This window comes from Punica granatum, chromosome 5 (assembly GCF_007655135.1).
Source record: "Punica granatum isolate Tunisia-2019 chromosome 5, ASM765513v2, whole genome shotgun sequence".
Lineage (NCBI taxonomy): Eukaryota > Viridiplantae > Streptophyta > Magnoliopsida > Myrtales > Lythraceae > Punica > Punica granatum.
In genome coordinates, this window is record NC_045131.1 from 30,951,800 (window position 1) to 30,967,965 (window position 16,166).

The following is a 16,166-nucleotide window of genomic DNA, read 5'->3' on the forward strand; positions in this document are numbered from 1 at the left end:
GGAGCAAAATGAAGAAAGCATTATGTGATACGACAGATTTTACTCATCAGCCAATCATGGACTTCAGATGTAATTCACTGTAGTTAGCTCAAGTTGACATAATATTCAAAAATTTGCCCACAGTCCAAATGAGCTTTGTCTCTCGAAGAGACTTGTTGCAGGCAGGCAGAAACTACAGTACTCGAAAGATGAAGATGTCTACAAAAATTTGTCGACGGTCCAAATGTTCTTCTGTTCCGTTAGTTTTTTTCTACCAAATAGAATAACTTGAGTTGCAGTGAAACTCTGAGTTGCTAGGCCTACTATCAAATTCCAATTGTTGAATCATCAGGAATAATGGGGGTCAATATGTGTCGTGTCGTATTTAAACAAGTCGTGTCTAAACGGGTTCGTATCAAAAAGTTCTAAACCCGAACACGACAAGTTTAATAAACGTGTCAAGATTTTCAAACACACATTTAATTAAGGTTGATACAAATAAGACACGTCTAACCCGTTTAACTAAACGTGTCTAAATGTGTATGTATACTTACCTATATGATATGACACTATTACCTTTAGGTACATATTATACCTATATGATATGACACAATTAACTTTTATTACACTTTATTTTACGATTGGTATGATAAAAATACCATAAACGAGTTATTTATACAAACAAATTTAGATGATTTTAGTGTATTCTCTTCTATAAATTGATACAATATGTTAAACAAATTTATTAACACGATAACACATAATGTAAAATGGTCTAACCTTATCTAAACGGATTACGAGAGTTGAACTCATTTAAACACGTTTATTTCTCATGTCTAAACCGGTTTGATCTGTTTAAACATAAAGCACATTTAGCCTTTATCCAAACCCGCTTAACTTCGTGTCGTATCCACGTCGTGTTAAATACTGTCGGGCCTAGGTATATTCTGTTCTTCCTGCAGCTCATCGGCCTTTTCATGGACAGCTTCAGCAATTACACATAAAAATGTTATTAAGCAACCCTAGTTTTCAGTGAAACCTCAAAAGAATATATATGCAATCTCGTCATTAATTTAGGAACTATCTCCTCTTAAAGCAGTCAAGCTTTTTTGAACTTTTATTTCATTATATTAGTCTAACAATCTTTTTGTAATAAAAAAAAAAAGGATTTGTAATGTGAGGATCCATTACGTGAGGAGGAACTGACAGTGACAGTATACATGGATCGTCTTATTACCATAACCAACTACTTCTTCCATGTCAAGATTTTCACATTCCTCCACGGACAACACATGACATGACGCGTACGTATAATTAGATAACAATTGCTTGCTTCTGATGATAACGTGTCATGCTCAAATTGAATGTTTATGAAATAAACGGCTTTAGATTGAGAAAAGCTAGCATTATTTACATATATATATATATATATATAGAACGCGGCGCCTGCTTAATTAATCTATAATTTTTCTTCTCCAAATTCTTTTATATCCATCGATTGATAAAATATAAAAACTATAGATTTTTTTCTCGAGTCTTTTTCATATGAAAATCAACTTAAATTATCGCAATTTTCTCTGGGAAGGGTTTTACCGGTTCAACCGGGTACAGCCGGTAGTGAGGACCGCGGGACCGTCAAGCCAGAAGGGACCGTACCGTCCCTTGGTCGAATGATAGAAGTTTCCCCATAGAGGAGAAGGGAGGCTGGTTTTTGGGGAGGTCCAATCTATCTATGCTTTGCTTGCAGAGGAGCAGCCGAGACAGATTTCAATGGATCGTTGATCGATTCAAGACCGATTTGATTCGATCTTCTTCTCTTCTCGTCCCTGAGCCTCCCCCGATTTCCTGTAAGCTCTCAATTTCTCTCCTTTTTGCGCCTCCTCGGCCCCGTAACAAATCCAGCTCTGCCCTAACCTAATTCTCCCTTTCGAATCGCTTCCGTCGATCGATTTCTGCCACGGTTGAAGTACTTAGCTTTCTGGTTTAGCAGGATAAATATTTTTATATGCTAGGTTGTGAAATCCGTATTGCTCATTGACCTGGGTTCATGAATTATGGCTGATATAGCTTTGAATTATTGGGTCTTGTTGCTTAGGCATACGTGATGTTTATCTTCCTGGACTTTTCTTAATTTACCCTTTTGATTTTGAAACCAAGAGAAGATAAGAGAAGAGAAGAGATTGACAAAATAATTGGATTAGGAAAGCCTTGTTGCTTGATTTTCCATGTGGTACTTCATGTTGCTTTATGTGTCCATGGCTGACACATAATTTAATTTTGTAGAGATGCTGATATGTGTCTATGGCTGACTTAGCTCGGAGTTGTTGCTTTATGATTGAAGAAATTTTGATGAACTTGATCGAATAAAAGTCTGATTCCACTTTGTCCATGGAGCAGTTTATCCAAAATTCTTAGCTTTTATCTGTATTAGTACGCGGTTGTAAGATCTTCTGTGTATCTCACTCGTGGAAGTTTCTCAGTTTTCCAGCACCATGTCTCAATACCAAGAGTATCACATGGAGAATGCAGCTGATGATCATGACATGGGAGAAGTGGATGATGAAATGTATTTTCATGGCAGAGTAATGGGTGACTCTGACACCGACAACGATGATGAGTATGCCCATTTGGTAAGGCCCGATGCTTTGGTGGAGTTTTGTGTCAAAAAAGTTAGAGAGGGATATTTTAGGTGATATTTTTGAATTTACTTCAGGGAGCCATATTGTTGTATCTTCCTAGAATCTCGGTGAAAGATGATAGTTTCTTGCAGGACGATAAGAAGACAGATATATCAGCTGCTGATGCCAGGAGAGGAAAAGATATACAGGGAATCCCTTGGGAGACATTGAGGATCACCCGAGAACAATATAGGAAAACCAGGCTTGAGCAGTACAAGAACTATGAAAATGTGCCACAATCAGGAGAGTGTTCCCAAAAGGTCAGTTATTACTGATTGCTACAAAGATAGTATGCGGTGTCATACATGCATTAATCACTGTCACGTTGTTGCGGTCCTTTTAACTCTCAAAATGTTGTTAGGGGTGTAAACGAACGAAGAGAGATGGAAATTACTACAAGTTCTGGCGAAATACTAGATCGGTGAAATCAACAATTCTTCATTTTCAAGTATGAAGGACATTCTCTCTTCTTATTCTGAAGATGAATCTATCCTGTACTGGTTTCTGATCCTCTTCCTTGAGTATATTTGGCTGAAGATTTTCCTTTCGTTGCAGTTGAGGAACTTAGTCTGGTCAACCACAAAGCATGATGTTTACCTAATGTCCAATTTCTCCATCATCCACTGGTCATCATTGACATGCAAGAAGACTGAAGTCCTCGATGTTTATCGGCATGTAGCTCCCTGCGAGGTATGTATGTGCTTATATGAGATTGGCTGTTTGTCTTGAAACCTCGCAGTGCCATAATTCATTTTGCTACATTTTCCAGAAACATCCTGGAAGTCTCTTGGAGGGTTTTGCTCAAACTCAAGTCAGTACTCTCGCTGTACGTGATAAATTCTTGATTGCTGGGGGGTTTCAAGGGGAGCTTATCTGTAAGGTACTCTTCGTCTTTCTCACTCTCTTTCATGAGCATGTTCTTGTTTGATGCTAAGAATCATTTCTCGTCCTTACTGGTGATCACTTGATTTTTCATTTCTTATGAATGGTTCCATCTTTTGACTGTAGCATTTGGACCGGCCTGGTGTTAGCTTCTGTTCGAGGACAACATATGATGATAATGCCATTACAAATGCAGTTGAAATATATGACAGGCCAAGGTTCATTATTTCGCCCTTTCTCGCTACCTCATACTTATTGTTTGTGCACATAAGCAGTTATAATGCTTAGCTTCCTCAGTGGGAAAAACCGTAAGCTACTTAGAGTTTTTTTCCCTCATTATGACAGAAGTTTAGTAAAACAGAAAGGATGCAATAAAACAGAGGTTTGTATATTGCATGGTAACTTACTTTCTGTTTTTTGTTTTATCAGCGGGGCAGTGCATTTCATGGTATCAAATAATGACTGTGGAGTCCGGGACTTTGATATGGAGAGGTTTACGCTTTGCAAGCATTTTAATTATCCTTGGCCAGTAAATGTAAGTTCTTCCCGTGTGAATTTATTCATTAATGTGCATGCGCTTGTGTTACCAGCCACCAGCCAGTTAATGCTTAACCTATTCTTCTACTTTGCTAGCAGCCTACTATTTTCTTTTGCCTTTTAATTGCTGTTACATCCTTCGATATCACAAGCTTTGTGCGAAGAGGATGGAAACTGGATTCGGGATTTTGTCCACGTGATCAGTTGTTTGGATGGGTCCTTGCTATTTTCTGTAGTATTGAGTTTAAATCTTGTATTTTTTTTTTTGGCAGCATACCTCTATGAGTCCTGATGGTAAGCTTTTTGTTATCGTGGGTGATGACCCTGATGGGATGTTGGTAGATCCGCAAACAGGAAAGGTAGTGCTGTTTCTCTCTCTCTCTCTCTCTCTCTCTCTCTCTCTCTCCATTTTTTGGCATTCTTATCGGAAGATCTAATCCATATTGTAGATGGTAATGCCGTTGAAGGGGCACCTGGATTTCTCCTTTGCATCTTCATGGCACCCAGATGGTCGCATCTTTGCAACAGGGAATCAAGACAAGACTTGCCGAGTTTGGGATGTCCGGAACCTGTCAAAATCACTCGCTGTGCTCAAGGGCAATATCGGAGCCATCAGGTCTCTTAGGTTCTCATCTGACGGGCAGTTCATGGCTATGGCGGAGCCCGCAGATTTTGTGCACGTGTATGATGTGAAGAATGGATTTGAGGAAGAGCAGGAGGTTGACTTCTTTGGGGAGATCTCCGGCATATCATTTAGCCCAGACACTGAGTCTCTTTTCATTGGAGTGTGGGACCGCACCTATGGTAGCCTCCTTCAGTACAACAGATCCAGAAAATACTCATATCTCGACTCTTTGTTGTGAAATCATCCTCATAAAATGTGTGCATGGAGTGTTGATCCTTTAGGTGGTGTACATGCAGATAGGGACAGTGACCCCATTGGCATAAATGTTTTGAAGAAGGGGGTCAATATGCTTTTAGCTGTATGGTTCAATTGTTGCCTTTTTGTGGTGCTTCAGGTTCTCAATAATGTCAGTGTTATCAGGGAGAGGAGGATGGTGGTTTCGTGAGTCATAAAACGATAATGATTGTGTATATGCTAGCTAATCTTTGAATTAGTTGATGTTATGGAACTTTGTTACTGAACTTATAGCCGTTTGATTATGGGGATGTGAATAAGGAGTTTTCTTTCTTTAGTCAGAATTTGGTCCGAATATTTCGACTTCATGCTATCGATAGTGTCAGGATCTTATCTGGATGTGAAGGGAGATACTGTTTCCTGCAAATTCACTATTGGAGGAAACGCCATTAGTCTGCTCAGAATGATGGCCTAGTTGATCTTATCGTGATGTGAAGTACCGTTTTCTGTTAATTTTCACAAGTTGAGGAAACGCCGCCATCCGCTTTGGATTATGAGCTTGTAAACTTTTCATGCAGTGCAGTAAATAGGAGATGTTGAGAGGTGATGAATGTGGAAACAAATATCACTCAGTAGTACTTATTGGATCAAACTTATTAACAGGGCCTCGTAGAGAAAGAATGAAAGAATCACATTGGAGATTATTATTAAGCAATTCTCTTCGCCCTCTTTACTCTTTTTTTTTTTCCCCTTTTTTCCCCCTTAAATATCACCAAACAAAACATGAACAAAATTCTCGCACTGTACTCAGATTGCGCATTTTGGTCAGGATCCAAATTGTGAAGAGAACATGTCGAGCATTGTTGAAGAGGGAATGGTAGCAGCCTCTATTCGCTGCATTGGATCATAGCCTTTTGTTGCAGTTGGATTATTTGGCCCCCGAGGCTGCACTCTTCAACCTGAAAAGCACACCAAAAGTTTAGAACTGATCTGCATGATCTGTTAACAGTAATGATCTGAGATTACACGGACAAACTCGAGTTGTCCGGGGAGATTGAGAGAGACTAACTTGCGAAAAGTATGTCCTGTGTAACAAATCCCCGCACTCTTCGACGAGGTTTCTTTCTCCTCCTGCCATTCTTGCTAGTTCCGAAATGAATACTTCCAGCTCTTCGGCCTGCAAATGGACAAAAAGATATTAGAAAAAGCACGCAATAACAACACTTCGTAAAAACCAGGAGCTGAGGATTGCTTCATTGAAAGTCCTAGCTTTCATACCTTTGCTGTAAAGCTCTGAACGTGAAGGGTTATTGCTTCCATGATCTTCACAACTGAAGCGAGCGCCTCCTTCACTTCTCTGACATCAGCCTGTATTACTTACAAAATAATGCGATCCATCATCTGTGTTCTTGCAAGAAAATATGAGTTTTGGTCTTTCTTCTGATGTAAAGGCACGATGGATTCATAATATTGAGGAATGGATTCAAAGAGGAGGAGATCGACTTTTTTGGGGAGATCTCGGGTATATCATTTAGCCCTGACACTGAGTCCCTTTTCATTGGAGTGTGGGACTGCCTCTGTTCAGTACAACCGATGCAGAAACTATTCGTATCTTGACTCCGTGTTGTGAAATGTCCTTATAAAATGTGCGCAATGGCATTGATCCTTTAGGTGGTGTACATTCGGATGGGGACGGTTACCGCTTTTTCATAAATGTTATGAGAATGGGGATAATATGCTCATAGCTTATCATCAATTTTTGCTGCCTCGTGGTGCTTCGGGGTTTCAATAATGCCCTTATAATTCAGAGAGAGGAAGACGGTTGTTTCATGAATCATAAATGATGGAGATTGTGTATATCTAGCTAATCTATGAATTAGGTGACTTTACTTCTAGCCTTTTGATTGTGGAGATGTGAAAATGGAGCTTTGTTTCTTTAATTAGAACTTGGTATGAATATTCGACTATATGTTATCAATCATGTCGGGATCTAATTTTGATGCGGAGTAACGTACAATTTTCTGCAAATTCACTAGTTTATGAACTTGTACATTTTTCGCATAGTGGACTATTGGAAATGCTGAGGTGATAAATGGGGGAAGCAATTCTCTTCCCCATTTTGGAATTAATGGAGGAGATGATACGAAATGATAGCATACCATGTATATATGTTTTATTTTAAGCATATTTTGATACACATTTATTTATTTCCTTTTGTATGTTTTCGTTCAGTGCCTTTTATATTCTGAATGCATTCTACCTTACCAGATGAGTGAGGATTCAACCATTCTTGTGCCCGAAACTTTATGGTATCAGAGCCATTATCGGGTAACACTTAATTGATTGGTTTGCTTCCGCTCATCCCTTCCCCCTTCCCAGCACCCATGGATGATAGTTCTTCCCCTTCAACCCTCTCCGTTCTTCCCTCTTATTCCTCAACCTCTACTGTCCTTCCCTCATCCATGCCAACCATACCTGTCAAACTTAATGGCAGAAATTATTTCTATTGGAAATGGATAATGACTCCACTGCTTACTACCTATGGATTGCTCGACTATGTCGAAGGCAGAGTCAGGGCACTGAGCAAGACTGTTATGGAAGCATATGGAAAAGCCATGCCGAATCCTGATTATCTGAATTGGCAGTTGAGGGACAACTTGGCCCTTACCTGCGTGATGCTGGCGGTCATGAAGGAAATCAAGGTAATAATCCCCTCTGCCAAGACATTCTATGAAGCCTGAACGTCCCTTGCAACTTCATTTCTCACACAAACTGCAGCACAAGATGACCTCCTTGATCAACAGTGGCGTGACTTGAAAAAGGGAGATCAATCAATGGCCAAATTTATCAACTCCGTGAAAGAACACGCTCTGCGATATGCTTAGATAGGGAAGTTGAAGACACCTGCTGAGATCAATCGACGTATTTACACGGGTCTTGGTCTCGATTGGGAGCCCATTGTACTTGCTCAGTCAGAGCATATGCTCTCCATCAGCACAGACGAACTCTAATCTCTGCTCGTGGGTCACGAGGAACGTCGCATCTATGCTGCAAGCCAAGGACCAAAGACGAATTTCTCTTCTCATGGCTCCACTGCTACTGCTACTCCTCTGTCTGGCATCCTCGGTGTCACACTTGCTAAAAGTCCACTACTTAGATGGACGAAGCAATGACAGTGGCCAGAATAATCGAGACAGCCGTAGCAAAGGAGGAAAGGGCAATGGCAAAGGGAGCTCAAATTGTGGAAGTATCTCAAATGGTGGAAACCCTATCACAGGGTCGGGCGGACAAGGAGGCTCCACCGTCTGGTTTAATGCTAACTCGGGTTGGCTTATTCAGGTCAGCCGCGCGACTCGCGCTTTCATCCAGGCGGGTTTAGGGTTTTTCCCATGCAGTCCAATCCAACTTTCCATGGAACCCGCGGCCCATTCCTTTTCAGCCCAGTCTAGAATTGGCCCAACTCGACTATCATCTGCCGAACCTCTAACCAGCCCAATCATACTGCACCGTTTTGTCAGTTTAATCAATTCTTTGCAGCCCAGGCTCATCTGACCCACAGATCCTCTCAAGGATTCCATGATCTTGACTAGTACATTGACTCAGGTGCTACACACCACGTTACCTCAAACCAGTCTAACCTTAGTCTTCGTGACGATACCCCAAATTCAGATCATGTTTTTGTGGGTGATGATAAATCTCTTCTAGTCCTTGCTTTCGGTTCCTCTACTATTAAACTCTCTGAGCATCCTTTACACTTGAATCGCATTCTTTATGCGCCATATATTTCCAAAAACCTCATATCTATATCCAAATTTGCCAAAGATAATTCTTATTTCTTTGAGTTTCATCCTGATCGTTTCATTGTGAAGGATATTCATACAGGCCGAGAGCTCATGAGTGGTTGGTTAAAGATGGACTCTACTGTTTCCATTCGAGAGACAGGCGCACTGGCAGTCCTTAGGCTCATCTTTCCTCTTCTGGTTCCAGTGTCTTGTGGCATCAATGCCTTGGTCACTCATCTTTTCCTATTGTTCGTCGTGCATTGAGTCCTTATTCTCTTAATAATGATCATGTTGATCGTGTATGTTCTATGAGGGAAAATAATAAATACATCTTCTCCACCTACTCTTAATAAAACAAACTCTTTGTTTGAACTTGTTCATACCGACATTTGGGGTCCCGCATCGATTGCCTCTCATACTGGTAATCATTACTATATTCATTTTCTTGATGATTATAGTAAATTCTCTTGGTTTTATGTCCTAAAATCTCGATCTAATGTACTTCACGTTTTTTGTGCATTTCGTCTCCAAATTGAGAATCTTTACGGACATTGAATCAAATATTTTCTCTCTGCAGATTTTTAGTATGAACTACAGAATAATGGAATTTTAAATCGAATCTCATGTCCTCACATTCCTCAATAGAACGATTCAACTAGGAGCAAATACCGCCATACCGTCGAATGGGTCTGACAGTACTTTCCCACTCTTCTGTTCTTACGAAATTTTGGGATTATGCCTTTGAAACAACTGTATATCTTATCAATAGGATACCTACAAAATTCCTTGTTTTCAAGTCTCCTTATGAGGTTCTTCATGGTCACACTAACTTACGCGTACTTGGGTGCCTCTGCTATCCATACTTACATTCTTATACTCATCATAAGTTGTAACCTCGGTCCCAACCTCGTGTCTTCCTTGGATATCCTTACCATTATCAACGATATCAGTGTTTTAACCCCGCCATTGGTGGTCTCTTCATATCCATTCAGGTTGTTTTCAATGAGCATTACTTTCCATTCAGGTCAGGTGTGCCTATCTCGGTAGAAAATGGCAAGTTCGCTTTAAGCTCCGCATGTGCTCTGAGATGTCCTTCCCTCTCCTTCGGTACCTCTACCGATCTACTTATTCATATTCCAGTTCCACCATCCATTTCTCAACCCTATGAGTCCATTGGCTCTACGTTACACCTCCTGATCTTACAACTCCTACTCCTAAGATTCATGACCAGTCTACAGCTGTAGTCCTGGCTGAGGATACTTCGGGTCCTGATGTTGTGCCTGCTGCCTAAAACACTCATAGGATGGTTACCCGATCCAAGGATGAAACTCTGCCTCCGCCTCGATATACTATTTCTCGCCACCCTGTGGCTTTCTTTGTGTTTGTTGTTATATAGGAACCACATAAGTTTGCTTAGGCTCGTAAGAACCACCATTGGCGAGCAGCGATGCAAGATGAATATTTGGCCTTACTTCATAATAATACTTGAGATCTTGTTATGCTGTCTCCAGCCTAGAATGTAGCTGGATGCAAGTGCGTCTACCGTATCAAGCAAAAAGTCAATGGCAGCATTGATCGATACAAGGCTCGCTTAGTGGCAAAGGGCTTTAATCAACGGGAAAAGGTTGATTATTCGGAGACATTCAGTAAAATTATCAAGCCAGTCACCATTCAGACAGTTCTGTCTATTATTGTCTCCTCTTAGTGGCTGATTTGACAGATGGATATGAAGAATGCCTTTCTGCATGGACACCTCACTAAAGAAGTTTATATGACACAGCCTCATGGTTTCACTAATCCCTCTAGCCTTGATTATGTATGCAGACTACGTTGTTCTCTATACGGACTTAAGCAAGCCCCTAGGGCATGGTTTTAGCGACTTAGTACCTATCTTCAACACCTTGGTTTCTTTGATTCCAAGGCCGACTCTGCTCTTTTTATACTCTAGGAATCGCACTATCTCGTCTATCTCTTGGTTTATGTTGATGATACCATCTTGACTAGGACTCCAGATGCACCTTTTCAGTCCATAATTACTGCCTTGCAGAGAGTTTGCTATGAAGGATCTTGGCCCTCTTCATTTCTTTCTTGGTTAGCATCTAAATTGTGTTGACGAATTATCATATTTTGCTTAGTATATAAATTGCGATGAAAAAAACGAACACAGATGGGATTATTTGGTCCCTCAAGCTGTATCTTCCACCCAGAAAGCACCAAAGAGGACTAATCTGCAGGATCCATGAACATGACTGACCTAATAAGATTACACTGGTTACATCGGACAACTCCAGTTGTCCCTAGGAAACTAAGATATAGTAACTTTTGATGAGTATAATCTGTTGCATAACGAATTCCCACAATTTTATTGGAATTGTTTCCTTTTCTGCCACTCTTGCTAGTTCCAAAATGAGTGCTTTGTAATTGCAATTTATCAGCCTGGAATTAGAGCTACCAAACCGATATGAGAAATATGCAAGAAACAACGTTCCTTCGCTGCTGAGTAGGTAATGCTGCAAGCAAAGTTCAAGCTTCCACACCTTCAGGGTATGGCTCCAAATATAAAATGCAATTAGAAGTTTCGCTTTTCTTCTAACTTGAGGGCACGATAAATCTGTGATCTGGATGGTAGAAGACCTTACCTCAACATTGGTACCGATGGGCAGCTGAACTGACGTGTTTTATAGAGCTTGAATTGCTTCGGACAAGAATGTCAAGTAATCATCCTCGAGAGTGAGAGTGGACTCCTTATCCAAATATCACATCTGATCTAAAGTAAACTGCAGATTTTTTTATTTTTTTTTGTAAGTTGAAGACTAATGATATTGTTGTAGATGGAAAAAGGAAAAAAAAATTGAATGCCTGGAGCAAAATGAAGAAAGCATTATGTGATACGACAGATTTTACTCACCAGGGAATCGAATTGAGGAGGGCTGGTACATGACTGTTGGAAGATCTAGAAGAAGAACATCATGTACTTCAGACGTAATTCACTGTAGTTAGTTCAAGTTGACATAATATTCAAAAATTTGCCCACAGTCCAAATGAGCTTTGTCTCTCGAAGAGACTTGCTGCAGGCAGGCAGAAACTACACTACTCGAAAGATGAAGATGTTCTTCCTGCGACTCATCTGCCTTTTCATGGACAGCTTCTGCAATTACACATAAAAATGTTGTCAAGCAACCCTAGATTTTAGTGAAACCTTAAAAGAATATATATGCAGTCTCGTCATTAATTTAGAAACTATCTACTTTTAAAACAGTTAAGTTATTTCTGAACTTTTATTTCATTATATTAAGTCTACGACCTTCTTTATAATAAATTCAAAAAAAAAAAAAGGATTTGATTGCATTTGTAATGTGAGGATCCATTTGTATACATGGATCGTCTTATTACCATAACCAACTACTTCTTCCATATTAGCAAATACTTGAAAGATTTTCACATTCCGCTTAACAATACAAATTGGAAGTTTATATATATAGAACGTGGCACCTGCTTAATTGATAAAATAAAATTTTTATTTTATCAAAATCTTTTATATCCATTGATTGATAAAATAAAATTTATTTATAGAAAAAAAAACTATAGATTTTTTCACGAGTCTTTTTCATATGAAAATCAACTTAAATTATCGCAATTTTCTCTGGGAAGGGTTTTACCGGTTCAACTGGGTACAGCCGGTAGTGAGGACGACGGGACCGTCAAGCCAGAAGGGACCATCCTGTCTCTTGGGCGAATGATAGAAGTTTACCCATAGGAGAGAAGGGAGGCTGGTTTTTGGGAGGTCCAATCTATCTATGCTTTGCTTGCAGAGTTCAATGGATCGTTGATCGATTCAAGACCGATTTGATTCGATCTTCTTCTCTTCTCGTCCCTGAGCCTTCCCCGATTTCCTGTAAGCTCTCAATTTCTCTCCTTTTTGCGGCTCCTCGGCCCCGTAACAAATCCAGCTCTGCCCTAACCTAATTCTCCCTTTCGAATCGCTTCCGTCGATCGATTTCTGCTACGGTTGAAGTACTTAGCTTTCTGGTTTAGCAGGATAAAGATTTTTATATGCTAGGTTGTGAAATCCGTATTGCTCATTGACCTGGGTTCATGAATTATGACTGATATAGCTTAGAACTATTGCGTCTTGTTGCTTGTTTATCTTCCTGGATTTTTCTTAATTTACCCTTTTGATTATGGAACCAAGAGAAGAGAAGAGATTGACAAAATAATTGGATTAGGTAAACCTTGTTGCTTGATTTTTCATGTGTGTCCATGGCTGACACATTATTTAATTTTGTAGAGATGCTGACATGTGTCCATGGCTGACTTAGCTCGGAGTTGTTGCTTTATGATTGAAGAAATTTTGATGAACTTGATCGAATAAAAGTCTGATTCCACTTTGTCCATGGAGCAGTTTATCCGAAATTCTTAGCTTTTATCTGTATTAGTACGCGGTTGTAAGATCTTCTGTGTATCTCAATCGTGGAAGTTTCTCAGTTTTCCAGCACCATGTCTCAATACCAAGAGTATCACATGGAGAATGCAGCTGATGATCATGACATGGGAGTAGTGGATGATGAAATATATTTTCAGGGCAGAGTAATGGGTGACTCTGACACTGACGATGATGATGACTATGCCCATTTGGTAAGGCCCGATGCTTTGGTGGAGTTTTGTGTCAAAAAAGTTAGAGAGGGATATTTTAGGCGATATTTTTAAATTTACTTCAGGGAGACGTGTTGTTGTATCTTCCTGGAATCTCGGTGAAAGATGATCATTTCTTGCAGGACGATAAGAAGACAGATATATCAGCTGCTGATGCTAGGAGAGGAAAAGATATACAGGGAATCCCCTGGGAGAGATTAAGGATCACCCGGGAACAATATAGGAAAACCAGGCTTGAGCAGTACAAGAACTATGAAAATGTGCCACAATCAGGAGAGTGTTCCCAAAAGGTCCGTTATTACTGAGTGCTACAAATATAGTATGCGGTGTCATACATTTATTAATCACTGTCATGTTATTGCGGTCCTTTTAACTCTCCAAATGTTCTTAGGGGTGTAAACCAACGAAGAGAGATGGAAATTACTACAAGTTCTGGCGAAATACTAAATCGGTGAAATCAACAATTCTTCATTTTCAAGTATGAAGGACATTCTCTCTTCTCATTCTGAAGATGAATCTATCCCGTACTGGTTTCTGATCCTCTTCCTTGAGTATATTTGGCTGAAGATTTTCCTTTTGTTGCAGTTGAGGAACTTAGTTTGGTCAACCACAAAGCATGATGTTTACCTAATGTCCAATTTCTCCATCATCCACTGGTCATCATTGACATGCAAGAAAACTGAAGTCCTTGATGTTTATCGGCATGTAGCTCCCCGCGAGGTAGATATGTGCTTGTATGAGATTGATTGTTTGTCTTGAAACCTCGCAGTGCCATAATTCATTTTGCTACATTTTCCAGAAACATCCTGGCAGTCTCTTGGAGGGTTTTGCTCAAACTCAAGTCAGTACTCTCGCTGTACGTGATAAATTCTTGATTGCTGGGGGGTTTCAAGGGGAGCTTATCTGTAAGGTACTCTTCGTCTTTCTCACTCTCTTTCATGAGCATGCTCTTGTTTGATGCTAAGTATCATTTCTCGTCCTTACTGGTGATCACTTGATTTTTCATTTCTTATGAATGGTTCCATCTTTTGGCTGTAGCATTTGGACCGGCCTGGTGTTAGCTTCTGTTCGAGGACAACATATGATGATAATGCCATTACAAATGCAGTTGAAATATATGACAGGCCAAGGTTCATTATTTCGCCCTTTCCCGCTACCTCGTACTTATTGATTGTGCACATAAGTAGTTATAATGCTTAGCTTCCTCAGTGGGAAAAACTGTAAGCTACTTAGAGTTTTTTTCCTCATTATGACAGAAGTTTAGTAAAACGGAAAGGATGCAATAAAGCAGAGGTTTGTATATTGCATGGAAACTTACTTTCTGTTATTTGTTTATCAGCGGGGCAGTGCATTTCATGGTATCAAATAATGACTGTGGAGTCCGGGACTTTGATATGGAGAGGTTTACGCTTTGCAAGCATTTTAATTATCCTTGGCCAGTAAATGTAAGTTCTTCTCGTGTGAATTTATTCATTAATATGCATGCGCTAGTGTTACCACCCACCAGCCAGTTAATGCTTAACTTATTCTTCTACTTTGCTAGCTACCTACTATTTACTTTTGCCTTTTAATTGCTGTTACATCCTTCGATATCACAAGCTTTGTGCAAAGAGGATGGAAATTGGATTCAGGATTTAGTCCACGTGATCAGTTGTTTGGATGGGTCCTTGCTATTTTCTGTAGTATTGAGTTTAAATCTTGTATTTTTTTTTTTGACAGCATACCTCTATGAGTCCTGATGGTAAGCTTCTTGTTATCGTGGGTGATGACCCTGACGGGATGTTGGTAGATTCGCAAACAGGAAAGGTAGTGCTGTTTCTCTCTCTCGCGCTCTCTCTATATATATCTCTCTCCATTTTTTGGCATTCTTATCTGAAGATCGAATTCATATTGTAGGTGGTAATGCCGTTAGTGGGGCACCTGGATTTCTCCTTTGCATCTTCATGGCACCCAGATGGCCGCATCTTTGCAACAGGGAATCAAGACAAGACTTGCCGAGTTTGGGATGTCCGGAACCTGTCAAAATCACTAGCTGTGCTCAAGGGAAATATCGGAGCCATCAGGTCTCTTAGGTTCTCATCTGACGGGCAGTTCATGGCTATGGCGGAGCCCGCAGATTTTGTGCACGTGTATGATGTGAAGAATGGATTTGAGGAGGAGCAGGAGATTGACTTCTTTGGGGAGATCTCTGGTATATCATTTAGCCCAGACACCGAGTCTCTTTTCATTGGAGTGTGGGACCGCACCTATGGTAGCCTCCTTCAGTACAACAGATCCAGAAAATACTCATATCTCGACTCCGTGTTGTGAAATCATCCTCATAAAATGTATGCATGGAGTGTTTATCCTTTGGGTGGTGTACATGCAGATAGGGACAGTGACCCCATTGGCATAAATGTTTTGAAGAAGGGGGTCAATATGTTTTTAGCTTTATGGTTCAATTTCTACCTTCTTGTGGTGCTTCAGGGTCTCAATAATGTCAGTGTTATAGGGGAGAGGAGGATGGTTGTTCTGTGAGGCGTAAAACGATAATGATTGTGTATATGCTAGCTAATCTTTGAATTAGTTGATATTATGGAACTTTGTTACTGAACTTATAGCCGTTTGATTATGGGGATGTGAATAAGGAGTTTTCTTTCTTTAGTCAAAATTTGGTCCGAATATTTCGACTTCATGCTATCAATAGTGTCGGGATCTTATCGGGATGTGAAGTGAGACACCAGTGGAGGAAACGCCATCAGTCCGCCCAGAATGATGGCCTAGTTGATCTTATCGTGATGTGAAGTACCGTTTTCT

General features: G+C 40.1%; 2 protein-coding genes across 3 annotated transcripts; both read left to right on the forward strand.

Moving 5' to 3' along the window:
* The first annotated feature begins 1,668 nt into the window (after positions 1-1,668).
* On the forward strand, positions 1,669-5,276 carry LOC116207354 (uncharacterized WD repeat-containing protein C2A9.03-like). Its single transcript, XM_031540261.1, has 10 exons — positions 1,669-1,826; positions 2,460-2,609; positions 2,750-2,917; positions 3,019-3,105; positions 3,213-3,347; positions 3,427-3,537; positions 3,666-3,757; positions 3,969-4,074; positions 4,349-4,435; positions 4,526-5,276. Exons 2-10 carry the CDS (start codon positions 2,472-2,474, stop codon positions 4,937-4,939), a joined length of 1,338 nt encoding a protein of 445 aa, XP_031396121.1. The 5' UTR covers positions 1,669-1,826; positions 2,460-2,471; the 3' UTR covers positions 4,940-5,276.
* Positions 5,277-12,456: 7,180 nt separating this feature from the next.
* LOC116207355 (uncharacterized WD repeat-containing protein C2A9.03-like) lies at positions 12,457-16,020 on the forward strand. 2 transcript variants are annotated; one of them, XM_031540263.1, is made up of 10 exons: positions 12,457-12,612; positions 13,203-13,352; positions 13,493-13,660; positions 13,762-13,848; positions 13,956-14,090; positions 14,170-14,280; positions 14,409-14,500; positions 14,710-14,815; positions 15,090-15,176; positions 15,267-16,020. In XM_031540263.1, exons 2-10 carry the CDS (start codon positions 13,215-13,217, stop codon positions 15,678-15,680), a joined length of 1,338 nt encoding a protein of 445 aa, XP_031396123.1. In that variant the 5' UTR covers positions 12,457-12,612; positions 13,203-13,214; the 3' UTR covers positions 15,681-16,020. The 2 variants fall into 2 exon arrangements, with proteins under 2 accessions (XP_031396123.1, XP_031396124.1); XM_031540264.1 differs by lacking the exon at positions 12,457-12,612 and having other exon boundaries at positions 13,190-13,352.
* The last annotated feature ends 146 nt before the right edge of the window (positions 16,021-16,166 follow it).

Bases quoted from the DNA above. Each gene is read 5' to 3' on its own strand.
- LOC116207354 (XM_031540261.1), top strand. From the start codon at position 2,472: ATGTCTCAATACCAAGAGTATCACATGGAGAATGCAGCTGATGATCAT. The intron at 3,538-3,665 runs GTACTCTTCGTC...TTTTGACTGTAG, and splicing joins AAGGGGAGCTTATCTGTAAG to CATTTGGACCGGCCTGGTGT. The intron at 4,075-4,348 runs GTAAGTTCTTCC...TTTTTTTGGCAG, and splicing joins ATTATCCTTGGCCAGTAAAT to CATACCTCTATGAGTCCTGA.
- LOC116207355 (XM_031540263.1), top strand. From the start codon at position 13,215: ATGTCTCAATACCAAGAGTATCACATGGAGAATGCAGCTGATGATCAT. The intron at 13,661-13,761 runs GTCCGTTATTAC...AAATGTTCTTAG, and splicing joins CAGGAGAGTGTTCCCAAAAG to GGGTGTAAACCAACGAAGAG. The intron at 14,501-14,709 runs GTTCATTATTTC...TTTGTTTATCAG, and splicing joins GAAATATATGACAGGCCAAG to CGGGGCAGTGCATTTCATGG.